The 27,625-nt window shown below is 47.1% G+C and overlaps 1 protein-coding gene across 3 annotated transcripts in view; it reads left to right on the top strand.

The window, feature by feature from the left end:
* The window catches only part of LOC145348192 (histone-lysine N-methyltransferase EHMT2-like), a 77,416-nt gene that overhangs the window by 34,031 nt on the left and 15,760 nt on the right, over nucleotides 1-27,625 (top strand). For 2 of the 3 annotated variants that reach the window (XM_080196386.1, XM_080196387.1), the window contains exons 14-26: nucleotides 1,738-1,854; nucleotides 2,565-2,710; nucleotides 3,870-4,013; nucleotides 5,632-5,858; nucleotides 7,595-7,777; nucleotides 9,354-9,404; nucleotides 9,560-9,642; nucleotides 11,957-12,063; nucleotides 13,710-13,832; nucleotides 17,415-17,516; nucleotides 20,563-20,667; nucleotides 23,839-23,993; nucleotides 27,382-27,549. In XM_080196386.1, coding sequence (XP_080052512.1) covers nucleotides 1,738-1,854; nucleotides 2,565-2,710; nucleotides 3,870-4,013; nucleotides 5,632-5,858; nucleotides 7,595-7,777; nucleotides 9,354-9,404; nucleotides 9,560-9,642; nucleotides 11,957-12,063; nucleotides 13,710-13,832; nucleotides 17,415-17,516; nucleotides 20,563-20,667; nucleotides 23,839-23,993; nucleotides 27,382-27,549 — 1,711 coding nt within the window. The remainder of the gene's footprint in view (nucleotides 1-1,737; nucleotides 1,855-2,564; nucleotides 2,711-3,869; nucleotides 4,014-5,631; nucleotides 5,859-7,594; nucleotides 7,778-9,353; nucleotides 9,405-9,559; nucleotides 9,643-11,956; nucleotides 12,064-13,709; nucleotides 13,833-17,414; nucleotides 17,517-20,562; nucleotides 20,668-23,838; nucleotides 23,994-27,381; nucleotides 27,550-27,625) is intronic. The other variant, XM_080196388.1, reaches the window with a different exon arrangement.

Below are 27,625 nucleotides of genomic sequence, written 5' to 3' on the forward strand. Positions count from 1 at the left end.
GTAATGCAAGAGCACTCACGCCTCATAGAACTGAATGGCAGCACCTCAAGAGATATGGGGGTGGGGTTATTTGTTTATTTTCATTCTCGAGTTGTGGGTGCTATTCGGGGGCATTAAAGCCAAAAGCCACTGGGGAGGGCGGTATAAACTCAAAATGAAGCCAGGGAAAACAATATTTCAGTGAGTGAGAAGGTAGAAGCAATCAGTCACCAACTGCTAATCAAACGTCTTTTAGAAAACAATATTTCAGGATACAGTGCGAGGAGACGATTTTGGGGGAAATTACATCAAGATGGTCAGCACAAATGATGCAATGGCACCTAGCGTGAATTCAACTCAAATTTGAAGTTGACTTAATAAATCCAGAATATAATCTATTCTCAATTCTAATGTCACATGACAACTATCATCAATTGCTGGTTCACTAATTTACTGCCTGACCCTGCTTTCCCTTTGAAAAGCTGGTGATGAGGGTGACATTTACTGCCCTGTTCCTGTTTGCTCATTGAGAATGTACTGGGCTCTTTTACTGCAGTCACAATGGTGAATTGCTGATGCTGAAGTGATATGAAACCTTTGTGCAGAGCCTTCAGCCTGACTATAAACTAATGCTTCACCAATATATGGATGTCTGATGTTCAACCAGGGTTTATTTAAGTACCTCCACTCATTATGGAGGGAGTAAATGAGGGCCATCCATCTCAGATTCCATCAACAAAGACAGACTGAAAAATGTATTATTCTTACTATTATTGTTGCATGGATTTGCATTTCGAACATTGACCAGGATTTAAGGGTGGCACGGTGGCACAGCGGTTAGCAGTGCTGCATCACAGTGCGACAGATCCAGGTTCAATTCCCGTCTTGGGTCACTCTGTGCAGAACTCTGCCTGTTATCCCTGTGTCTGCATGGGTTTCCTCCGGGTACTCCGGTTTCCTCCAGAAGTCCAAAAGGTGTCCCTTAGCGTCCTGGGATGTGTTGGTTAGAGGGATTAGCAGGGTAAATATGTGGGATTGCAGGCATAGTGCCTGGGTGGGATGGGACATTTTGACCAAGTTGATGTTTGCTTTGGAATTGGGACAGTGGTTAGCACTGCTATCTCACAGCACCAGGGACACGGGTTCAATTCCAGCGTCGAGTCACTATCTGTGTGGAATCTACACATTTTCCCCAGGTCTGCATGGGTTTCCTCCAATTGGTCCATTTTCCTCCCGCAGTCCAGAAGATGTGCGGGTTAGGTTGAATTGGCCATGTTAAATTGCCTCTAGTGTCGGGGGGGGCTAGCAGTGTAAATATGTGGGGTTACAGCGATGGGGTTTGGGTGAGATTGCTGCCATGCAGGCTCAATGGGGCGAATGACTTCCTTCTGCACTGTAGGAATTCTATGATGGAGGCCATTCAGCCCCTCAAATCTGTTCTGCCATTCAGTGAGGACCTGCTTGATTTGTATCACTCACTTTGGTCACCTGGACCATATTCCTTTATTCCCTTCTCCAGCAAAAATCTAAGCAATCTCAGATTTCCACTGAGTTGCTGGGGCAGTTAGGGATGGGCAATGAAAGCTGGCCTCGACAACGATGCTCAGGTCCCACGAATGAATACAAATTGGGGACCTTGAGTTAGGCCAGGGCGGTAAAGTTGTTTTATTTGTGTTGGAGCCACGGCAAAGGCTGTGCTCTTCGGTGATTGTCTTGATCTGAAGTCTGTGTTTTTCTGTTTCCTTTGGGCTTGGGCAGTGATGACTTCTTCAGGAGGAGGTGGAGGAGGGAACCAGGTGCAGAGCGAGTACACTGAGGTCCCCCTGGGGTCTCTGGAGCTTCCCAATGAGAGTAGCCTTTCCCCGCAGCCGACAGGTAGGTGCCCCGCACTCGCACTCTATCTGAAAGCTCGCCGCATCCTGTATTTGCTTTGCTTCACCAGGCAGCTGACTGATCTTTAGGGTGTATTGATGATGGATGGTGGGGGCATGCACTGCCCTTTGGGGCTCAATCCAGCAGCTGGGTTTTGTCCAGGAGTTTTGAGTGAAAATTATATTTGCAGTTGCAAACAGGTTATTGAAGCCCCTCCTAAATCCAGGGTTCCACACAGCTGCTGGGTTAACTTGTTCCTCTGTGATTTCATCATTGTGGAGTTCTGCACACTGGTTTAATCATCAAACCAAATAAGTAGCTGAATCGCACATCAGGCAGGCCAGGGTCCTTAAAGAGCAATTATTTTCTATCTTCTCTCCCTCTCTTCAAAAACCAACCCTATCCTTTACCCCTGAATCTTCATATTTTGATCTCCAAGCCCTCCCCCCTCCTCTCCCTAATCCCTTTCCTTTCCCCCAAACCCTCTCCCCTCCTTTTCTGACCCCCCCTCCTTTTCTGACCCCCCGGGTCCCCCTCCCAATGGAGCGTCACACACCCTTCATCCTGTCTCTTCCCCCACTCCCAGCCTCTCCCCCCTCCACCCCCCCGTCCCCAACACCGCCCCTCTGAATAAATTCAGGACGCTATATCTCCCTACGTCACTCAAATTCCTTTTGTGTTAGGTGGTTAAACTCTCTGTGTCCCTCCTCCAGGAGTATCCAATGATGCCAGCTCCATGGAGACGGATAAATTTGAGGAACTACCACTGTGCAGTTGCCGGATGGAGGCGCCAAAGATTGACCGGATTACCGAGCTCTCCAACAACAAGTGCATGGCAACGGAAAGCACGGACGGACAGGTGAGAGCGACGGGCATCGCCTGGTCCTGCCCACTGTGTGAGACGGGACAAGAAAACTTTGTCTCTCCACCCAGCCCCTCTAAGCCGTTCCTCACTTGCCTAGAAAATATCTTTCATTGACACTTAATCACTCCATGGGTAGTAGGAGGTAGTGGTTGGGTTCTGTTAGTGGAAGATTTGTGCTCGACATCAACCGTGAACTCTCCAAAACTGTTGTTTTTTTGCTCCATATAAATTACTTGCGTGCTCAAATACAGAGTAAAATTTCAATATTTGTTGCTGGTACCAAATTTGGATATGTGTCAGAATAGGAAATGACAGGATTTGCTGTTTGTTTATAGATTAAAGCTAATTTACTAGCATCACAAGTAGGCTGACATTAACACTGCAATGAAGTTACTGTGAAAATCCCCTATTGCCACACCCCAACGTGTGTTCGAGCGCACTGAGGGAGAATTTAGCACGGCCGATGCATCTAACTAGCACGTCTTTCTGACTGTGGGAGGAAACCCATGTAGATATAGGGAGAATGTGCAGACTCCACACACACAGTGACCCAAGCGGGGAATCGAACCTGAATCCCTGGCTGTGAGGCAGCAGTGCTAACCACCAAGCCATTGTGATGCTCAAACAGGGAATGTCTGCACTTGCTGTTTATTTGAAACAGCGGATGACAGCAACTGGGGAGGCGAAGCCCTAGTGATATTATCACTAGACTATTAATCCAGAAACTCAGCTAATGTTCTGTAGACCTGGGTTCGAATCTGCTGTGGAACGTAGTGAAGTTTGAATTCAATAAAAAATGTCTGGAATTTAAAAAATCTACTGATGACCATGAAATCATTGTCGCTTGTGGGAAAAACTCATCTGATTGATTAATGTCCGTTAGGGAAGGAAATCCGCTGTCCTTACCTGGTCTAGCCTCCATGTGACTCCAGAGCCACAGCAATGTGGTTGACTCCCAACTGCTTCAGGCAACTAGGGATGGGTGATAAATGCTGGCCAGCCAGCGACCTCCGTGTCCCACGAAAGAATGAAAAAAAGACTGTCCACAGACAGTGACCCAAAGCCGGAATCAAACCTGGGTCCCTGGCGCTGTGGGGCAGCAGTGCTCGTCACCGTGACTGCGTTTGATGTTTGTTTTGTTTTCTCTCCCCAGCTGAGTGGCTGCAGTAACAGCATCACCAAATGTGAGACGATGAGACCTTCCAGTCGAGTGCCGCTGATGGTACTGTGTGAAGTACACAGGGCTCGAATGGTGAAGCATCACTGCTGCCCAGGCTGTGGCTACTTCTGTACTGCGGTAAGTTCCAAAACCCCTGAGCCAAAGAACACTCCTTTATCCAAACTGGAATCAGGACACCTTTGATAAAAGATTGGAATGAAACTCAAGAATTTGAAAATTTGTAACTATTTCTAACCAGCTACACCTTATAATTCAATAGAATTAAGGTAAGAGGCTTCAAATCTATAAATAGGATCTATTCTGCAACTTGCTGTGTAACTACATGCAAGGATTCAATTTTAAAATTTCAATGATATTGTTGGGTAATACAATGCAGATGGAGGCCCTTTGGCCCCTCATGTTTGTGTGAGCTCCCATGCCCTTTTCTTGCAGCCCAAATATTTATGCAATTCCCTCTTGAAAGTCAGCATTGCGCCATCCATGCACCTTAGTGCATTCCAGATTATCATAACCTGGTATGCTAAAATCTTTCTCCACATCTCCCTGCACATCTTTCACCGGTTAACTTTAAATATGCCCTCCTCCCAGCGAAAACACTTACTCTTATCACTTTGTCAAGATTCTTTTCTTTTTAATTATAAAGGTACGCTAGAAGAAAGTAAAGTTTTTTTTATTCATTTGTGGGACATGGGTGTTACTGGCTGGCCAGCATTTATTGCCCATCCCTAAAGGCGGTTTGCAGGGACTGTAGACTGTTTGGAACTAAGTTACAGGGCGGAAATGCAATGTGACCTGGGTGTCATGGTGGATCAGTCACTGAAGGTTGGCATGCAGGTGCAGCAGACAGTGAGGAAAGCTAATGGCATTCATAGCAAGAGAATTTGAGTATAGGAGTAAGAGTGGCTTGCTGCAGTTACACAGGGCCTTGATGAGGCCACACTTTGAGTATTGTGTGCAGTTGCTCCTAGTCGGAGGAAGGAAATTCTTGCTGTTGAGGGAATCCAACAAAGGCCCACCAGACTGATTCCCGGAATGGCAGGACCGATATATGAAGAAAGACTGGATCGACTGTGCTTGTACTCACTGGAATTCAGAAGAATGAGAGGGCATCTCATAGAAACATGAAAGCCTACTGGGATTGAACAAGCTAGATGTGGGAAGAATGTCCCGATGTTGGGGAAGTCAAGAACTAGGGGTCGCGGTCTAAATTTAAGAGGTAAGCCATTCAGGACTGGGATTTGGAAGAACGTCTTCACTCAGAGCTGTGAACCTCTGGAATTCTCTACCACAGAAAGCTGTGGGGGCCAGTTTGTTAGAGATGTTCAAGCGGGAGCTGAATATGGCCCTCCCGGCTAAAGGGATTATGGGGAATGGAGAGAGAGTGGGAGTGGGATACTGAAAGTGCATGATCAGCCGTGGACATATTGAATGGTGGTGCCGGCTTGAAAACCGAATGACCTATTCCTGCATCTATTCTCTATGTTTCTATGTTCCAGAACATAACAGTCTTGGAAACTTCATCTTTTCATGTGACATATTTGTGTGTCTGAAGTCTTGTTACTGTGAGCTAATTATTTAGTTCTGGTATTCCAGTTATGAAGAACGTTTTGTGTGATGCGCCATTAGGATTTCCTTTCACACACCTCGAGTTATCTGCATCTCCCCTTGCCCTCGAGGGGAGTAGCTGAGAGCGCCATTACTTGACGTGTGAAGCTTATTTTGGGGTTTTTTGCAGGGATCTTTCCTGGAGTGTCACCCAGACTTCAGGATCACTCATCGCTTCCACAAGGGCTGCGTCTCCCAGTTGAATGGGATGATCTTCTGCCCACACTGTGGGGAGGATGCCTCAGAGGCCCAGGAGATCACCGTGGCCAAAGCAGACACCTCCAGCATGGTGCCGGTACCAGCACCTCCCAGCCAAGAACATCTGATGAACGGCAGAGCAGACACCACACACGCCAGGTGAGCAGGAGTTGAGATTACTGAATCTGGAGTTTGGGGCTCCGTGATCAGACAAGCTGCATGCCCACCAACTTGCACCAAGTCCCATTCACCCGTTACCTTCTGGCCCTGACTCATAGTTTACCCTCCGTGACTGAGGCATACAGCACTCTGCTGCCCGTGTCCAAGCTCGCGCCAAGTCCCGTTCTGCTTGCTGACCTACGCAGTTCAACAATCTGTAATTTCCAAATTCTCTTCACATTATTTTGAAATCCCCCTCTGGCCTTACCCTTTCTTACCTCTGAAACTTTCTCCAAGCCTTGTCCCTACCACAGTCCAGATTTTAACCCCTCCACTAATGGCGGCCATGCCTTCATCTTCAAGGGTTCTGAATTTCCTTCCTAAACCTCTCCACCCCCTCTCAATCCTGCTATCCCCCTATCTAGCATGCTCGATTTAATTTACCTTTCTGACCATGTTTCTGGTTGCAGGCCCTAATGTCGCCTTGCGTGGTCTGGTGTCAAATTCGACAAATAAGGCATTTAAGTTAAAGGTGCTAGATAAATGCAAGTGATTTGTTGATGTATTAATGGTATGATTGAAATTGCTTTAGATTTTTCAGTCAGATTGGTGTTTATAGCAAGAGTAATGGAATATTAAAGTAGGAAGGTTTTACTGCAACTGTACAGGGTCTTGATGAGACCACAATATTATGTACAGGTTTAGTTTCCTTATTTGAAAATTGACATAATAGCATTAGAAGCAGCACATGGAAGGTTCACTCAACTAGTACCTGGGATGAAGGGCTGATCTTACAAAGAAGGGTTGATCAGTTTGGGCCTATTCCCATTGGATTTTGGAAGGATAAGAACAAGAGGTAATCTTATTGATACACACAAGATCCTTTTTTTTAATTCATTCATGGGACATGGACATCGCTGGCTAGCATTTATTGCCCATCATAATAAAAGCAAATTACTGTGGATGCTGGAATCTGAAATCAAAAGCGAAAATGCTGGAAAACCTCATCAGGTCTGGCAGCATCTGTAAGATGCTTTACTGCCCATCCCTAGTTGCTCGAGGAGAATTGAGAGTCAACCACATTGCTGTGGTTCTGGAAACACATGTAGATTGGACCAGGTGAAGATTTCTTCATCTGGAAATCCTTCCCTGAAGGACATTAATGAACCAGATGGGTTTTTCTGACATCAGTAGATTCTTAATTCCAGATATTTTTATTGCCATGGCGGAATTCAAACCCAGATCCCCAGAACTGAGTTTCTGTCAGCTGAGTTTCTGGATTAATAGTCTACTAATATCACTGGGCCATTGCCTCCCCAATTCCTGAGGGGAATTAACTGGGTAGATGTTGAGAGAAGGTCTCTCCTTATGCGTGAGACTCAGGCCAGGAAATGCAGGTTTAGAATAATTGGTCTTCCTTTTACGGTGAAGATGAGAGTTTTTTCCCCTGGGATGGATGGTTAGCCTGTGGATTTTCCTTCCCCAAAAAGCAGTGGAACCTAGGTCACTGAATTTAATCAAGGGGGTCGAGGGGTATGGGGGCACGTGAGGGCAGGGAAAGTGGAGCTGAGGTCATAGCCGGATCATTGTATTAGATGGTGGAACAGGATCACGTGGCCCTCCCATGTTCCTACGTATTAGAGTGAATGAATCTACTGTATCGGAGTCAGGTTCTAGACTAGCTGCAGCTTCCCCCTTCCCGCAGGAAGCCTTTTTAATGCCCTTTTTCCCCAAAGTGCCAGAATGAGCGGGAACGGAGAAGCCAAGAAGTCCAGCCTGGAACCCCCAGCGGACAATATCGACAGCTCGGGCCCCTCGATTGTCCTGCCGTCTGGAAAGACGCTGTCAGCTGTCGGGCTTCCACCCGGACCTGGCAGAGAAGCCCTGGAAAAAGGGCTGGTTCTCCAGCAAACAGAAAGGTGAGTGGATCCGCCGGGAGCTCTGAGCAGGTATTCACACCCTCTGAAAGTTGAGGTGTGGTTTTATGGTGGTGATCGTGGTGGTGTTTGGGGGTGGGGGTGGTGTCGATGAAGCAAAGGGGGATGTCTGTGTGTGTGGGATTGACAGCTATTCCCATTCCCAGTGAAGTGATGATGTATCTTTCCTTTGGAATGTTTCTTACGGTTTTACTGAGACACATTCCCAAATATACAGCTTTGTTTCATTCACTCCGAAGATAGCATGGCTTCATGACATGGTGGCACAGTGGTTAGTGCTGCTGCCTCACACCAGGTTCAATTCCTGGCTTGGGTCACTGCCTGCCTACCGTCTGCACGTTCTCCCTGTGTCTGTGTGGGTTTTCTCCGGGTACTCTGCTGCCTCCCACAGTCTGAAAGATGTGTTGGTTAGGTGTGTTGGCCGTGCTAAATTCTCCCTCATTGTACCCAAACAGGCACCGGATGGTGTTGACTAGGAGATTTTCACAGTAACTTCATTACAGTGTTAATGTACACGCTAATAAATAAACTTTAAATGGAGCTCTTGTGTTTTACGTCTCGGGCCATGGGGCAATGTGTGACTAGTGCAGTGATCGTGCTACACTTATCGGCACTGTTCCTGAGCTGTCACTGCTGTCCCTGAACTGTCAGTGCTGTCCCTGGTCTGTCAGTGCTTCACCTTCCAGTGTTGTGTCTGAGCTGCCAGTTCTGCATCTGGCAGTGCAGCACCTGAACTTAGTGTCTCACCTGTGTATTCCACCTGCAGCTGAGCTGCCAATGCCACACTTCCCACTAAGGTATCTCAATGCCAGAATTTCACCTGCCAGTGCCAGACGAGTGTTGTTTCATACCTACTAGTGCTGTGTCTGAGGTGCTAGTGCTGCTCCGAGCTGTGTACCATTTGACCCAAGTCGTGTGTGTCGGTGTTTGTGGTCTACACAAGCTTCCTCCCATCCCTCTTCACTTCACCTTTCAGCAAACCCCTTCTATTCTCATCTGTTTATTTTTGCTCTAATCGCATCTATACTATTTACTTCAAACACTCTCTGTGGTAATGAGTTCCATAATCTCACCACAGTCTGCGTAAAGAACTTCCATTTGGAATTCTGGGGGATTTAAGGCTTTCTCGATTTGGCTTCAACTATAGATATCATCTCTACATCTGTCCCAAAGAATCCTTTTATAATTTTGAAGAACCCAAATAGGTCATCTCTTTGACTTGGGTATAGGAGGCAGACTTCCCTGGCCAGCTTGTGAGATGGACTGCTCTGGCAAACTGTGTGAGACAGACTGCCCTGGCCAGCTGTGCGAGACAGACTGCCCTGGCCAGCTGTGCGAGACAGACTGCCCTGGCCAGCTGTGCGAGACAGACTGCCCTGGCCAGCTGTGCGAGACAGACTGCCCTGGCCAGCTGTGCGAGACAGACTGCCCTGGCCAGCTGTGCGAGACAGACTAACCTGACCATCTGTGCGAGACAGACTGCCCTGGCCAGCTGTGCGAGACAGACTAACCTGACCATCTGTGTGAGACAGACTGACCTGATCCGCTCTTCCCACAGCTCGCTCACGCTGATCAGGCTCCATACACAGGACAAAGCCTTCGATACAGGGTAAGTATCTGAAAGAAGATCGAAAATTCCCGTCTCAAACCTTGGAGGGAACGGTGTTGATATTCTCTGCTGTGTGACGTTGACATTTTCTGAGCTGTTGGATTTTCATGGGGTGTTCAATCTCCCTCTCTCCCCTCCCTACCCCACCCCCGCAGGCGGAAGAAAATGCGATTCCATCCTCGACAGCTGTATCTCTGGGCCAAGCAGGGTGAGCTACAGAAAGTGCTACTGATGCTGCGTAAGTTGTGTTTGGTCTGTTCATCCCTACGCCTCATTCTTTGTAGACAGACAGTGTCTATTACGACAGTCTCAGCGGGGGCTGGTGGTTAAAGCTATCACGAGCGTATGGTCCCTCATAGAACGTACAGGAGAAGGGAGGGCATTCAGGCCATCATGTCTCTGCTGTCTCCTTGCTCAAGCTTTTTTTGTAATCATCCATCAGATGTGGGTGTCGCTGGCGAGGCATTTGTTACCCGTCCCTACTTGCCCTCCGCACTTAAGAGTCAGCCACGTTACTGTGGATCAGGGAAGTGATGCCCTAGTGGTGTTGTCGCTAGACTATTAATCCAGAAACTCAACTAATGTTCTGGGGTCCAGGGTTCGAATCCCATCGTGGCAGAATTTGAATTCAATAAAAAAAATCTGGAATTAAGAAACTACTGATGACCATTGTTGATTGTAGGAAAAAAGTATCGAGTTGACTGATGTCCTTTAGGGAAGGAAATCTGCCGTCCTTACCTGGTCTGGCCTACATGTGCCTTCAGTGCCACAGCAATGTGGTTGACTCTCAACTGCCTTCGGGCAACTAGGGATGGGCAATAAATTGCTGGCCAGCCAGTGACACCCATGTCCCGTGAATGAACAAAAAAAAACCTGTTGGCCAGACCGGGTAAGGATGGCAGATTTCCTTCTCTTGGATATCCAGAGGAGTTTTACACCAATTAACGATAGCTTCATGGTCACCATCGCTGAGACCAACTTTCAATCCCAGATTTTTATGTCACAAATTGATTTTATTTCCATTTAAATTCCACCAGCTGCCACAGAGAGATTTGAACCCATGCCCCGAGCATATTCGCCTAGGCATGTGGATTACCACTCCAGTGGCAGTGCCACTATCCCACCGTCTGTTTCTTGCCTATTTGTTTAACTCCTCTGACCTTTTAACATGGCCCTACGGATATTTCCCCCTCAGTTCAGCAGACCGATTCCTGGGATGGCAGCTTTGTCATAAGAGGAAAGATTGGGTTGACTACACTTGTATTTGCTGGAGTTAGAAGAATGAGAGGAGATTTCATTGAAATGTACAATATTCTGTCAGAAATATTGAGTTTAAAAATTGGCACGTCATCTTGCAGCTTTGTAGAATCTTAGTTTGGCCGCACTTGGAATATAGTGTTCAATTCTGGTCGCCACACTGCCAGAAGGGTGTGGAGGCTTTGGAGAGGGCACAGAAAAGATTTACCAGGATGTTGCCTAGCACGGAGGGCATTAGCTATGAGAAGAGGTTGGAGAAACTTGGTTTGTTTTCATTGCAACGATGGAGGTTGAGGGGGGACCTACAAGATTGTCGGGCATGCACAGAGTGGATAGTCGGAAGCTGTTTCCCAGGGTGAAAACTCAATTACTAGGCACATAGGTTTAAGGTGCGAGGGACAAGGTTAAAAAGGAGATGTACGAGGCAGATTTTTTACACAAAGGATGGTAGGTGCCTGTAACTCGCTGCTGGGGGAGGTGGTGGAAGCGGATATGGTAGTGACTTTTAAAGAGCGTTTGGATAAATACACGAATAGGATGAAAATGAAGGGACATGGTCCCCAGAAGGGAAGTGGGTTTTAGTTCAGATGTGCAGCATGGTTGGTGAAGGCTTGGACCACAACTTCCTACACTTAAAAAAAACAAAATTGCCTCATCTCGCCTCAGTTATGCTCCTAATCATCTTAAATCTGTGCCCCTCTGATGACCGACCATCTTGCCACTGGAAACAGTTTCTTCTTAATTCATCTGTCAAAATGTTTCATGGTTTTGAAAGCCTGTATTAAATCACGTCCTAACCTTCTCTGCTCGAAGAGAACATCTTCCAAAATGAATATCTGGCCCGAAATCGTTCTACTGAGAGATATAACCCCACGGCAGAGCTTACATTGTCACCAGAAGGTGGACAGATCTGGGCAGCAGTGAGAGGGGCCGAGTGTTTCTGAGGGTGGGAGGTTAAAGACTCGGTGATCGGGAATGGCGAGATGCTGGTTGCTGCACTGACAGCCCGCAAGCATCCAGAGCTGCTGAAACTTGATTACCTTTCACCTTTCTGGTTGTCCTTTTCATCCCTCAGCCCTGGTTTGATCAGATGAAATACTCCACTGTCAGGTTTGAATCCCTGGGGCGTGTGTGAGGCTCGGCCTACGTAACTGAGGCCTGTAATGATGGACGTTAGTGGGGGGGTGCCAAAACGGGGAGAGAGTAGGATCTCACCTGGTGGTGATTTGCTGGTTCGACGCTGCATCAGGTCACCTTAAATTTCTCCCTGCTTTTGTTGTTTTATCTCCTCCCAGTCGATGACCATGATCCTAATTTCCAAACTGACCAGCAGAGCCGTCGCATGCCCCTACACGCAGCTGCCCAGAAAGGCTACTTGGAGATCTGCCACATCCTGCTGCAGGTAAGAGTTCCCAGTGGATTGTGTCTCAGAGGTGAGGGCAGCAGCTCAGGAGATCTGATGGAGCTGAGTTTAGAGGGTGGCCCATCGCTGGCGCTTGGACTCCATTATAACCTAGGCCAGTCACGTTAGATGCTGACTCCTCTTGGTTCTCAATGGCTGTCTGCTATTGCTTGAGGGGCACTGGGCTTAGCTGATTTTATTGTTAAATATTTTCCACGAGTATCCAAGAATTCAAGAAACGAGGAGGAATAGACAGAGGACATTGCTGACCTTTCACCTCAACTCCATTTTCCTGCCTGGTTCCCTTAACCTGTGATTCCCTGAGAGACCAAAGATCTGTCTATCCCAGCTTTAGATCTAGTTCAATGATCCACAATCCTCTGGCATAGAGAAATCTAAGAATTTGCAACCCTTTGAGTGAAATAATTTCTCCTCGTTAAAATCTTGTGTTCTCTTCAAATGGACATCTTCATGGATTTGTTCATTTGTTGGTGCCAACTTCCTCCCGGAAGGTTGACTGTCATGGATCTCCACCTCTGTCTATCCTGTGCTGCCTTTAGATATTCCACATGGGGTCAACTGCATCCGTCCATTTTCTCCTCTGCTTCCCTTTCCTACATTTTGCATCAATCAGTCTTTGACTTGTCTGGGAAGAGGGGATGGCATGGTGACACAGTGATTAGCACTGCTGTCTCACAGAGCCAGGGACCCAGGTTCAATTCTGGCCTCGGGCCACTGTCTGTGTGGAGTTTGCCCATTCTTCCCGAGTATGCATGGATTTTCTGCTGGTGTTCTGATTTCCTCCCAAAGCCAAAAGATATGTAGTTTAGGTTAATTGGCCATGCTAAATTGTCTCGAGTGTCAGAAGGATTAGCAGGGTAAATACGTGGGGTTGCAGGAATAGGGCCTGGGTGGGATTGTGGTCAGTGCCAACTTGATGAGCCGAACTGCCTCCTTCTGCACTGTAGGGATTCCATGATTCAATGAGTAGATGGTGGAATCTTGCGATTCGTGATTCCAGCACTGCAGACTTCAGGCGAATAGTTGGTTTCAAGATTCCATTGTTCTGAGTTTGACGGAGAAGCTGCTGTCTCTTTTACAACTGTGGTCTCTCTGACCTGACCTGTTCAACAATCGGAGACAGAGAGTATCTGCGAAGCTTACAGGTGTCTGCCTGTCTCTTGTGTTGCGCATGAACTCACCCAACACTAGTCGACATTGACCAAGCTTTACAGCTGGCTTTTATTCCAGTTTTTGTATATTCCTGGAAGACACAAATCCACAAACTGGTCTGGGACATTGCTCATAGAATATCATTCCTGCTGAGATGACAATTTGCTCCCACTATCTCCACAGGAAGTGACAGTTTCAGTATGATTTTGGTGCTTTTGATGTGACCTTGTCTGGAAACAGGGTGCGGTTCCTTTGTCTCACTCCTGATTTCCCACTCCCCAGCATTTAGCCAGTGATTGAATTTATATTCTCAGGCGTCTTCGGCTTGTATGTCCATTTTCAAAACCACAATACTTATTCAATGGGTCGGTGTGCCTGAACGTAATTCATGGTTTTCTATGTTATCATGACGAAACAAGTAATTTTAAAGCAGGGATGTGTAATGCTGGCTTCTTTCTCTCCTTTTGTCTCAGGCTGGTGCCACAGTTGATGTGTGCGACAAGCTCCAGAGAACACCGCTGATGGAGGCCATCATGAACAACCATTACGACGTTGTCAAATTGCTGGCTAAGCATGGGGCATGTGTCTTCCACAAGGTGACTGTCCGCTGAGGGAAGCAGTGGGAGGATGTGTCTTCAAGCAGATTCTGGATTCCATTGTTTTAGTGCAATTTCCCCTCCAAGCCACATGCACGGTTTGCAACAGTTCAAGAAGTTGACTCACCATCACCTTTTGTTTTGATACCTTTCGGTACTTTTTCTAATCAAAAAAGCCAATTTCAATTGATCCCAACATGAGGGACAAACCAGATCCAAGCTGACATTGCTTCCCATTTTGGGCTCAATCAAACAAAGAAACCAGAAGCAGGAGGGGGCCATTTGACCCTTCGAGTTTGCTCCACCATTCATCTTGATCATGGCTGATCATCAAATTCAATGTCCTGATCCCCCCCTTCCCCCCATATCCCTTGATCCTGTTAGCCTTGAGAGCTATAGCTAATTTCTTCTTGAAATCACACAACATTTTGGCCTCAACTATTTTCTGTGGTAGTGAATTCCACTCATTCACCACTTTCTGGGTGAAGAAATTTCTCCCCACCTCATTTCTAAAAGGGTTTACTCCTTATCCTCAAACTATGACCCCGCTAGTTCTGGACAAGATTCAAGCTGACAGGATGAGGCATTGCAATCCCTTCCTTGATCTAACACTTCATCTTAACCAAAAGGCCAAGGTGTCTTGAAAAACTACATCAAGTAAAGCCTTGGTTTAACTCATTGGCCATCCTGATCCTTTACTCTACCCTAGCACAGGCAAATCATGGTGGCAGACGTTAGCATACCCCAAGTGCAATGGGCTAACCTGGGCAACCTCCTGCTTCACCATCACCTTGAGGGCAATTAGAGGTGGACAATAATTGCTGTCCTTACCTGTAGCGCCCACATCCCGTCAACCAACTGAAATAAGTAGATCTCGCCAAGTTGTATTGAAAAAGTTGGCCCACTTGACATCTGGTTAGACCTTGATTCCAACCGCCCCTCCCCTCCATCAAGATTTGCAGAATGTTCGGCGGGTGACCATTCGGGATCAACAGGCTTGTGTTGTAACCCCTTCCATGTCCCCACAATCCAGTTTTTGCACAGTCGTTAGATGAAGGGCAGTTTTATAAGAGATGGCATTTGTCATTAGTGTTTTGGGAGTTACAGCAAGGGTCTTGTGATGAACATCCTGTTGCAGTTGTCAAAAATAGAATTGAATCATGGCACGGTTGTGGTATAAAAGGAGGCCATTCAGCCCCGTCGTGTCCGTGCTAGCATCAGCAGTTTCACCCAGTGTCCCTCCCTTGCCTTTTATAGAATCATTGAATACCTACTGTGCAGAAGGAGTTATTCAGCCCATCAAGTCTGTACGAACCACAATTCCACCAAGGCCCTATTCCCATAGCCCCTCACATTCACCCTGCTAATCCCCTGAAACCAGGGGCAATTTAGCATGGTCAACCAATCTAACACAACATCTTTGATGCAGCAGGCGACGGTGCAGAGGGACCTCGGGGTCCTTGTGCATGAGTCGCAAAAACCCAGCTTGCAGGAGCAGCAGGTGGTCAGGAAGGCGAATGGGATGCTGGCCTTCATAGCGAGGGGGATTGAATATAAAAGTAGGGAGGTCTTGCTGCAGCTGTATAGGGCATTGGTGAGGCCGCAGCTGGAGTACTGTGTGCAGTTTTGGGCGCCGCACCTGCGCAAGGATATTTTGGCCTTGGAGGGAGTGCAGAGGAGGTTTACTAGGCTGATACCGGAGTTGAGGGGGTTGAGCTATGAGGAGAGGCTGAATAAACTAGGCTTGTACTCGTTAGAGTTTAGAAGAATGAGGGGAGATCTCATTGAGACATATAAGATGATGAATGGGATGGATAGGATAGAGGTGGAGAGACCCTTCCCGCTCAAAAAAGACAGTAGGACTAGGGGGCACAGCCTCAAGATAAAGGGGAGGCGGTTTAGAACGGAGTTGAGGAGGAACTTCTTCACTCAAAGGGTGGTGAATCTCTGGAATTCTCTGCCCGTTGAAGTGGTGGAGGCTGCCTCGCTAAATATTTTTAAGACGCGGGTTGATGGGTTCTTGATAAGAGAGGGGATTAAGGGTTATGGGGAGAGGGCGGGAAAGTGGAACTGAGTCACGACAGATCAGCCATGATCTTATTGAATGGCGGGGCAGGCTCGAAGGGCTGGATGGCCTACTCCTGCTCCTATTTCTTATGTTCTTATGTGTGGGAGAAAACCCACGCAGACTTGGGGAGAGTGTGCAAACTCCACATAGACAGTGACCCCGGCAGGGAATTGAACCCGAGTCCCTGACATTGTGAGGCAGCAGTGCTAACCACTGTGCCATCCTGCTGCCCCTTTACTCGTAGCCCTGCAAATATTTTCCCTTTCTGCTGCTTATCCAGTTCCCTGTTGAATTGCCTGTATTGAGCCTGCCTCCCAGGCAGTGCATTCCAGATCCTTCAGCACTTGCTGATCAGGAAACAATTTCCTTGTGTTATTTTGCCAATTACCTTAATTCTCTGCCCTTTGATTCTCGATCCTTCCACCTGTGAGAACGACTTCTCCCCTTAACTTTTTCTGTATCCTCCTGATTTGTAATGTCTCTATCAAAGCTCCTCTCAACTGTATAAAAGCAAATTACTGCAGATGCTCGAATCTGAAACCAAAAGAGAAAACGCCAGAAAATCTCAGCGAGTCTGGCAGCATCTCTAAAGCTTTTGACAAAGGATCATCTGGATTCGAATCGTCAGCTCTTTTCTCTCCTTACAGGTGCTGCCTGACCTGCTGAGATTTTCCAGCATTTTCTCTTTCGGCTGCTGTCGACCCTCCCTTTACTGCGGTAAACATCCACATCTCCGCCAGTTTATCCGCGCGGCCAGAGAACTGAAGTCTCTTGTCCCTGGAAATGTTCTCCTGAGACTTTTCTAAAGCCTTCGCTTCTTTCCTGGTGTGTGCTGGCCAGAGCTGGGAGCAATATTCCAGTCGATCTCCAGATCACAATGCGAACGTCTGGCGATTGCCCGCTGAGCATGTGAAAACCAGTGTCTTTCTGCCGGAGCTGGCTGGCTGGGGTAAGAGCTTCAGGAAAACCTCTTGCCTCGTTCTGCTGGCACTTACAGCCATTGAGCAGAGCCCAGAACTAGAGGGGGGGGTGGGGGGGGGGTCATCGTTTGAGGATAAAGGGTAAACCTTTTAGGAGAGAGGTGAGGAGAAATTTCTTCACCTGCAAGAGTGGTGAATATCTGGTATTCACCACTACAGAAAGTAGTTGAGGCCAAAACGTTGTCTGATTTCAAGCAGAAATTAAATATAGCTCTTGGGGCTAAAGGGATCAAGGGATATGGGGGAAGGTGGGCTTAGGATATTGAATTTGATGATCAGCCATTGTCAAAATGAATGGTGGAGCAGACAGGAAGGGCCAAATGGCCTACTCCTTCTAGTTTTTATGTTTCTGGAGCCTTCAAAGTGCAGTTTCCACTCCTGATCGGCCAGTCATTTGTCTTGTTGCTGAGCGTGATATCTCGCCGTGCCCCCGTTGACTGCCCATACAGCAGCAACAGCGACCTAGATATTTTGCTGGCTGTCAGGCACACTGGGACATCCCTGAAGTGAGATCTGCTGTTCTTTGTTTCTTAGGAATTAGATGCTTCCTCGTGTTTGCACCACGCTGCCAAGAATGGGAGTGTCCAAATGGTGCAGTTCCTGCTGGCTACCGGGCAAGTGGACTTGAACACGCAGGTGAGACGATGCTTCCATATATATAGGTTCTAGTCAATGCAGCACGTTATGTGTCCAAGCAACCTCTGCCACCAAGAACGAGGAGGACAGGGCCAGCAGCAGATTCATTGGAGCACCGCAAGTTTCCCCTCCAAGCCACACATGAGGTTCACTGGGTCAAAAGTCTAGAGCTCCCTCCCTCCCCTAATGGCATCTGAACCACAGAGACCTCTGTGGTTCAAGAAGGCAGCTCACCATCACCTTCTCAAGGGCAATTGAGATGGGCAAGAAATTGTGTCCCAACCAGTGAAGTCCATACCCCATGAAAAACGCACACAATCAAGTTTGAAGATTTAGGGCGGCGTGGGGTTAGCACTGCTGCCTCACAGCGCCAGGGACCCGGGTTCGATTCTTGGCTTGGGTCACTGTCTGTGCAGAGTCTGCACGTTCAGCCGTGGGTTTCTGCTGCATGCTCCAGTTTCCTCCCACAGGCCAAAGCTGTGCGAGTTAGGTGAATTGGCCATGGTGAATTGCCCCTTAGTGTCAGTGGGATCAGCTAAGGTAAATGCATGGGGATAGGGCCCGGGTGAGCTTGTGGTTGATGCAGACTCGATGGGCCAAATGGCCGCCTTCTGCGCTGTAGGAATTCTATGATTCTTAGCAATTCTGATTCAAGACCTCCAAATTCACTAAAGCAAATTAGCCGCTGGGTTGAAATGTGATGATTAACAGTTTTTTTTATTCTCAGTGTTAGACAAAAGGTGAACGAGCCAGAGTTTCCAGTGACTTATGCGTGCACGGAGTTCAGTACTCCGACAATAGGGCCTATTCCCAGCATAGAATAATACAAGAGGTTAGCCCAGCAGAATGCATTCAGGGGAGAGGAGGATAGCGTTAAGCTCCTTTGCCGTCGGTTTTTAAGAAATGGGTGTGGCGCTTTTGCTTGGGAAGGGGATGGAATATGGGCTTCACTCTTGTGGATGAGTTAATCTGATAGGTGACGATTGAATGTAAAATCATTCCAGTTCTACAGTTACTAAAGGTCAGAGCTCGGGGTTTAATTTTGCCCAAAGGTTTTGCTAATATAGGAGAGAGTTGGTGGTAAATCTGCCCAATTTGTTTGTTAAATATAGGAAAGTGCTGGGGATAAATTTGTTTCAATTGTACGGCCAGGAACCATAGAATAAGAACATAAGAAATAGGAGCAGGAGTAGGCCATCCAGCCCTTCGAGCCTGCCCCGCCATTCAATAAGATCATGGCTGATCTGTCGCTGCTCAGTTCCACTTTCCCGCCTTCTCCCCATAACCCTTAATCCCCTCTCCTATCAAAAACCCATCAACCCGCGTCTTAAAAATATTTAGCGAGGCAGCCTCCACCACTTCAATGGGCAGAGAATTCCAGAGATTCACCACCCTTTGAGTGAAGAAGTTCCTCCTCAACTCCGTTCTAAACCGCCCCCCTTTTATCTTGAGGCTGTGCCCCCTAGTCCTATTGTCTTTTCTGAGCGGGAAGAGTCTCTCCACCTCTATCCTATCCATCCCATTCATCATCTTATACGTCTCAATGAGATCTCCTCTCATTCTTCTAAACTCTAACGAGTACAAGCCCAGTTTATTCAGCCTCTCCTCATAGCTCGACCCCCTCAACTCCGGTATCAGCCTAGTAAACCTCCTCTGCACTCCCTCCAAGGCCAAAATATCTTTGCGCAGGTGCGGCGCCCAAAAATGCACACAGTACTCCAGTTGCAGCCTCACCAATGCCCTATACAGCTGCAGTAAGACCTCCCTACTTTTATATTCAATCCCCTTCACTATGAAGGCCAGCATCCCATTCGCCTTCCTGACCACCTGCTGCACCTGCAAGCTGGGTTTTTGCGACTCATGCACAAGGACCCCGAGGTCCCTCTGCACCGTTGCCTGCTGCAGTTTTTCGCCCCGTAAGTAATAGTCCTTCCTACCATTCTTCCTACCAAAGTGGACCACCTCACACTTGCCAACATTAAGTTCCATTTGCCATTTCCTGGCCCATTCGCCCAGCCTATCTAGATCCTTCTGCAGACTCTCCACACCCTCTGCACAATTTGCCGTTCCCCCAATCTTGGTGTCATCAGCAAATTTCGACACTCTACACTCGGTTCCCTCCTCCAGATCATCTATATAAATGGTAAAAAGCTGAGGCCCCAGCACCGACCCCTGGGGCACTCCACTAGTCACCATCCGCCAATCCGAATAGCACCCGTTGACCCCCACTCTCTGCCTCCTATTTGACAACCAATCCTCTATCCACGCTAACACCCTACCCCCAACTCCATGTCCCTCGACCTTCTGCAATAACCTCTTGTGAGGCACTTTGTCAAACGCCTTCTGAAAATCTAGAAAGACCACATCCACCGGCTCTCCTCTATCCACCGCCCTAGACACATCCTCATAGAACTCCAGTAAATTTGTCAGACACGACTTCCCTTTAATGAAACCGTGCTGCGTCTGCTCTATCAAGCAATTCCCTTCAAGATGCCTCGCAATTTCCTCCTTAATGACAGATTCTAACATTTTACCTACCACAGACGTTAAACTAACCGGCCTATAATTCCCCACCTTTTGCCTGGCACAATCAGAGGGCGGCACAGTGGGTAGCACTGCTGCCTCACAGCACAGGGTTCTGAGTTCAATTGCAGCCTCGGATCACTGTCTGTGCGCAGTTTGCACATTCTCCCTCTGTCTCTGTGGGTTTCCTCTGGGTGCTCCGGTTTCCTCCCACAGTCCAAAGATTTGCGGGTTAGGTGGATTGGCCATACTAATTGCCCCTTAGTGTCAGGGGGATTAGCAAGGTAAATGTGTGGGGATGCGGGAATAGGGCCTGGGTAGGGTTGTGGTCGGTACAGACTCAATGGGCCAAATGGCCTTCTGTACTGTAGGGATTCTATGATCAGAACAGTTCCTACAGTTTAAATGTAAGTTACACTTTGTAGATTTGTAAGTCCGATCCTCCTCCACAATGGTTTTTGATTTCTAACTGCAGTTACTTCATGTGGTTTTGCCTTGTGTCTCTCTCTTTCTCTCTGTATAGGACAGTGGTGGTTGGACTCCGGTTATTTGGGCAGCAGAACACAAACACATTGAAATTATCAAACTGCTCCTGGGTCGAGGGGCCAACGTCACTTTGAAGGACAACGTGAGTAAATCGCTGGAGTCATTGATATCTTCAGGGAGTGAGGGGTTCCTACTGGGGGAGAGATCATTGCGGCAGTATCAGCCCTGATCTATCTCGAATAATTAAATGGTTTCAAGAAGGAGGTAGATATCTTTTTGATTAAAAAAACGGGTTAAAGGGATATGGGGAACGGGGGGATTGGAGACCAGGGAAAGATCAACCATTAGGCTAGGTTGATTGGCCATGTGTTAGTATCAGGGGGATTAGGAAGGTAAATGTGTGGGGTTACAGAAATAGGGTCTGGGTGGGATTGTGGTCAGTGCAGACTTGATGGACCGAATGGCCTCCTCCTGCACTGTAAGGATTCTATGATTCAATGAATGGCAGAGCAAACTCAGAGGGCTGAATTTCCCTACTTTGCTCCCAATTCCTTCACACGAACCTTCCACAGAACCAGTAGCTTCCTTCCTCTGGACCCTCTTTGTAACCCCAGTACCAGTTGAGTCTGCCCCAAGTAGCAAGCTAAATTACTTGCCCTGTTTTCGGAAGCATTGCCTTTCAACCAGCTGGACCAGAAGCCACCATGAACCAGGTTGAAGCTTTTGTGTCTATGCAGGGGCAGAGCCGGGGATTACTCTTTTGAGTTTTCACCCTGTTTTCTATTGAGGAATGATCTCGCCTGGACTTGTCCCGTTAGGGGCCCTGCTCCTTCCCTTTAATGGACAGGACTAGCCATGTCTTCTTGGGTTGGCGATAGGAGCATGTTGCTCCAACAACATCACAAAGCCTTGTAAAACCACAGACAGTCTTCAAAATAAAGCCACGATATTGCTAATAGGCGAGGTCAAGTGAGAGGTGGGTTACAATGCTCATCTTTGCAGTCCTGGGGCTCAATTTTGCACAAATCTTTCAGTGAAACCAAGGGAATCAGGTGAGATGCTGGTTTTAGAATTTTTTATGCATTCGTGGGAATTGGGCGTTGCTGGCCTGCCAGCATTTATTGTCCATCTTAGTTGCTCTTGAGAGGGCAGTTGGAAGTCAGCCACATTGCTGTGGCTCTAGAGTCACATGTAGGCCAGACCAGGTAAGGATGGCAGATTTCCCTAAAGGACATTAGTAAACTAGATTGTTGATTGTCGGAAAAAACAATGGTTTCTTGGTCATCAGTAGATCCTTAATTTCAGATGCCGTGGCAGGATTCGAACCTGGGCCCCTGGATCCTTAGCTGAGCTTCTCGTTTTATGATAGTCTAGCAATAATACACTCGGTCATTGCCTCCCAAGATAGCCTTGATCTTCCTCGCTGTTCATAAGATATAGGAGCAAAATTAGGCCATTCGACCCATCGAATCCGCTCTGCCATTTGATTATGGTTGATCTGCTCCTCATCTCCATTTTCCTGACTTCTCTCCATAACCCTTCAATCCCTAACCAATTAAAAATCTGTCTAACTCCTCAAATTTACTCACTGTCCCAGCATCCACCGCAGATTAGGGTAGCGAATTCCACAGATTCACAACCCTTTGGGAGAAGAACTTACTCCTCAACTGTGTTTTAAATTTGCTACCTCTTATTCTAAGACTGTGACCTCTTGTCCTAGAGTGCCCCACAAGATGAAGCATCCACTCCCTGTCTACTTTATCCATATCTTTATCTTATATACCTCAATTAGATCTCCCCTCATTCCTGTAAATCCCAGAGAGGATAGGCCTAAACTGTTCAATCTCTCTTCATGTGACAAATCCCGTCTCTCTGGAATCAATCTAGTGAATCTCCTCTGAACTGCCTGCAATGCTACTACATCATTCCTCAAATAAGGGGACCAAAACTATGCACAATTCTCCAGGTGCGGCCTCACCAATGCCTTGTATAGTCGCAAGAATATTTCCTTGCCTTTATATTCTGTTCTTTTAGCTAAAAATGCCAACATGCCATTCACTTTCTTTATTATCTGTTGGATATTATCAGCATGCTGGTTTTCTGTGAGTCCTGAACAGGGATACCCAGATCCCTCTGCACCCCGAAGTCTCTCCCCATTTAGATGTTAAGTCACCTTCCCATTTTTCTGACCAAAATGCGTGACCTCACACTTATCTACATTAAACCCCCATTGGCACATTTTGGCCCACTCTCCTAACCTATCTATACCCATTTGAAGACTCAGTGAGTGCACAGGGGTTGGGCAGTGGGGTACAGAATTGGCATTCTATCCCATTTCCAAGGATTTCTGCAGCAGTCAGTCTGCAGGCTGTTGTCAGGTGCACTGTGGTCGATCGGTGTGCAGCGACGGCATTCTAAGTTCCATGCCAACACGCACATGCGGAAACACACGTGCACACATGGGTGAGCCTTTGATGCACTACTTTAGGGAAGTTAGCAGTGGGGAGACATCTCCTCAGTGAGAGGATTGCGGTATTGGGTAAAAACACAATCCCTAACCATGTGCTGGATCTCTGTGTCCGGGTGTGTTGGCAACATTTCATCAGGCAACATTTCATCTCTACACTCAACTGCTGATCAAGGACATGTAGGTGGAGCATACACAAATGGCCCGTGAGGTTTAAAAGTGGAAACTTTGGGTGCGAAAGCGCCAAGTGTCCTTATCATAGAATCCCTACAGTGCAGAAGGAGGCCCTTCAGCCCATCAAGTGCACTGACCACAATTCCACCCAGGCGCTATCCCCACAGCCCCATGCATTTACCCTAGTTAGTCCTCTTGACAGTAAGGGGCATTTAGCTTGGCTAATCCACACATCTTTGGCTTGTTGGAGGAAACCGGAACACCTAGAGGAAACCCACGCAGACACAGGGAGAATATGCAAACTCCACACAGACAGTGACCCAAGTCGGGAATCGAACCGGGTCCCTGGCGCCGTGAGGTAGCAGTGCCAACCATTGTGCCACAGTGCTGCTCAAATTTATCAAGTTTTTGTGAGAATACTGATGCAGTTAATGACTTCAAAATACGTTTCACAAAGCCACACCTATCTATATGTAATTTTTTAAAAAAAATTTGGGTCTTTGTCTCCCTATTTCAGTATCAGGGATGGATAAACTGGCTGTGTGCATGTGAAGTTTTTTTTGCAATCCATGACTAAACTTCCTTGAAACAACTGTTCTCCTTCCCCCTTGCCTGAGTCTGACCTTTGCCCTGTGTGTATAACTGCAGTATGTTGCCCCTTTCCCCGGACAGGAGGAGAACATCTGTTTACACTGGGCAGCTTTCGCCGGCTCGTCTGACATTGCCGAGGTGCTTCTCAACGCCAGATGCGATCTACACGCGGTGAATATGCACGGAGACACCCCACTACACATCGCAGCTCGTGAGAACTTCTACGACTGTGTCATGTATGTATTCACCTGCTTTGAAATGTATGTTTCACATGACACTCCTGGCCAGCCTCTTGCTGTAATCCATCCAAAACTCTGCTGGCCTGTGTCTTAACAGCGCTGTGGGTGTACCTACACTGTAGCTCAGGACTGCAGCGCTTCAAGAAGGCAGCTCACCACTACTTTCTCTACGGCGGTTGGGGATGGGCAATAAATTCTGGCCTAGCCAGCAATGCCCACCTCCTGTAAATTAATTTTTAAAGAATTCCATTCGCTCATCACCAACTCTCACCAACTTTTACAGATGCACCATAGAAAGCATTCTTTCTGGTTGTATCACAGCTAGGTATGGCTCCTGCTCTGCCCAAGACGGCAAGAAACTACAAAAAGTCGTGAATGTAGCCCAATCCATCACGCAAACCAGCCTCCCATCCACTGACTCTGTCTACACTTTCCACTGCCTTGGCAAAGCAACCAGCATCATCAAGGTCCCCATGCACCCCGGGCATTCTCTCTTCTGGGAGAAAGATACAAAAGCCTGAGATCATGGACCAACCAACTCAAGAACAGCTTCTTCCCAGCTGCCATCAGACTTCTGAATGGACCTACCATAATTAACTTAATCTTTCTCTGCACCCTAGCTATGGCTGTAACACTGTATTCTGCACCCTTTCCTTTCCTTCTCTCCATATATTCTATGAACAGTATGTTTTATCTGTATAACACACAAGAAAAAATACTTTTCACTCTATCCCAATACACATGACAATAATAAATCAAATTTAAAAAATTATATTTCCAGGGAGAAATTAGGGAACCTTTTAAAAATAGCATTGTTTTTCATCCTTATTCACCTATTTATCAAAGGCAATTGCTGACTTGACCTTTTAATGGCTCAAGAAAACTACTTTTTCTTCAAGTCTTTTATGGGATTTGGCCATTGCTGGCTAGGCAATCATTTGTTCCCCATTCCTAATTGCCCTTGAGAAGGTAGTGGTGAGCTGCCTTTTTGAACCGCTGCAGTTCCTGAGCTGTAGGATCACCCATAGTGCTATCAGAGAGGCTATTCCAAAATTTTGACCCAATGACAGTGAAGGAACGGCCAATATGTTCCCAAGTCAGGATGGTGAGTGACTTGGAGGGGAACGTCCAGGTAATGGTGTTCTCAGGTGTCTGCTGCCCTTGTCCTTCTTAGATGGTAGTGGTCATGAGTTTGGAAGTTGCTGTCTTGATGTTGAGGTATAAATGAACGATTCTGTTGGATGGGATGCTAATCAAGCAGCTTAAGGTGGCACATCCAGTCTGTTTTGTGCTAGTGAGGATTTTGTTTTTGTAAATTTGTTTGGCATTCGAAAGAGACGGGAGAGAGGCCAACATTGGGATAAGAATCAGAAATTGCACTGCTGCAGTTTTGCATTTTGCCACCAGAGGGCATTGTTATTCACCTATTGCATCAATTCAGGTGAGGCTGCATTTAATGTCTTCATGTTACGTACAGGTACACACACACCCTGCCTTAACAGAAACTGACCCTATAAATACTGTGGCTATAAGGGTAGGTCTAAGCTGGGAGTTTTATGGTAATTACCTCACCACCTGATTCTCAAAGATTGTCCACAGTCTGCAAGGCAAAAGATGCAAAAGCCTGAGATCATGGACCAATCGACTCAAGATCAGCTTCTTCCCTGCTGCCATCAGACTTTTGAATGGACCTACCATACGTTAACTTGATCTTTCTCTGCACTGTAGCTATGGCTGTAACATTGTATTCTGTATCCTCACCTTTCCTTCTCTCCCATGTATTCTATGAACAGTATGTTTTATCTGTATAACGCACAAGAAAAAATACTTTTCACTCTATCCCAATAATGTGACAATAATAAATCAAATTTTACTCTGCACTTGCCTGGATGAGTGCAGCACCAACCGCACTCACTCAGCTCCACACCGTTCAGGACAAGGCAACTCACTTGATTGGCACCCCATTCACCACCTCATACATTCAATCCCTCACCAGCAGCCCACAGCAGCAGTGTGTACCATCTACAAGATGCAGCGCAGGAACTCATCAAGGCCCCTTGGACACAACCTTCCAAATCCACCACCGCTGCCACCTAGAAGTACAACGGCAACAGACAGATGGGAACACCACCACCTGGAGGTTCCCCTCCAAATCACTCAACACCCTGACTTGCAAATATATCACCGTTCCTTCACTGACACCGGGTTAAAACCTTGGAACTCCCTCCCTGACAGCACAGTGGGTGTAGCTACACCATGTGCACAGCAGCAGATCAAGAAGGCAGCTCACCACCAGCTTCTCACGGGCTATTAAGAATGGGCAATAAATATTGGGTGAGCTAGCAATGCCTATATTCCATAAATGAATATTGAAAAACATATATATAAGCACGCATGACACCCAGATATGCAGTCAGACATGCATGTGCTCATAAACCAAGTCAAGTTCATACAATCCTATCATAGAATCCCTACAGTGCAGAAGGAGGCCATTCGGCCAATTGAGTCTGCACCGACTCTCTGACAGAGTACCTTACCCAAGTTATCTGCCCTCCTCTATGCTTGTGACCCCACACATTAATTTATTGTTGTCACATGTATTGAGATACAGTGGAAAGTATTGTTTCTTGCGCGCTATATCAACAAAGCATACCGTACACAGAGTACATTGGGCAGAAGGAAAGGAGAGGGTGCAGAATGTAGAGTTACAGTCATAACTCGGGTGTAGATATATACCATAGTCATTGAGTCGTAGTTAGGCTGTTTATCATGGCTAATCTGCCTACCCTACACACCTTGAGACACTAAGGGACAATTTAGCGTGGCTAATCAACCTAACCTACACATCTTTTGACTGTGGGAGGAAACCGGAGCATCCAGAGAACATGCAATCTCCAAACAATCATCCAGAATTGAACCTGGGTCCCTGGAGCTGAGGCAGCAGTGTTAACCACTGTACCACCGTGCCGTGAGGTGTTTAAAATGATTAAAGGATTTTGTAAGGTAGATAGAAACTGTTCCTTTTGGTTAGAGAATACAGACAAGCATTTAACCATAAAATTCAAAGCTGCAGTAGGGGTGATGTCAGGGAGCACGACCTCACACTTAGGGCAGCAGAAAGCTGGAACTCCGTTGCTCAAACTGTTGGGGGGTGTCGTATAAAAATTTCACAACTGAGATTGATTTTTTTTTTGTTAGGCAAAGGTAAATCACAAGATGCAAAGCCAAAACAGATAAATGGGGTGAACACAGATGTGAGCCCTGATCTAATTGAATGTTGGAGTAGGCTCGAGGGGCTGAATGGCCTCCTCCTCTCCTGAGTCAGGGGAATGCTGGGCATGAAGGTGATGGGAGTCGCTCACTGACTGAGTTGTGGTTTTTGCAGACTGTTCCTGTCCCGTGGAGCAGACATCGAGGTGAAGAATCGTGAGGGGGACAGCCCACTGGATTGCTGTGTCATGAACTCCCAGGTCTGGTTCGCTCTCCAGCTCAACAAACGGCTGAAGCAAGGCATCATGAACCGAGCAGTTCGGACAGAGAAGATCGTCAGCAGGTGGGCATGTTTCTGTACTAAAGCTTCAGGTCTTGGATATTCACAGGAAAAGCACAATGTTCCTGCCCCTACCCAT

Source organism: Carcharhinus amblyrhynchos, chromosome 9, assembly GCF_965287045.1.
Source record: "Carcharhinus amblyrhynchos chromosome 9, sCarAmb.v2.hapA, whole genome shotgun sequence".
In the NCBI taxonomy this organism is placed as follows: Eukaryota; Metazoa; Chordata; class Chondrichthyes; order Carcharhiniformes; family Carcharhinidae; genus Carcharhinus; species Carcharhinus amblyrhynchos.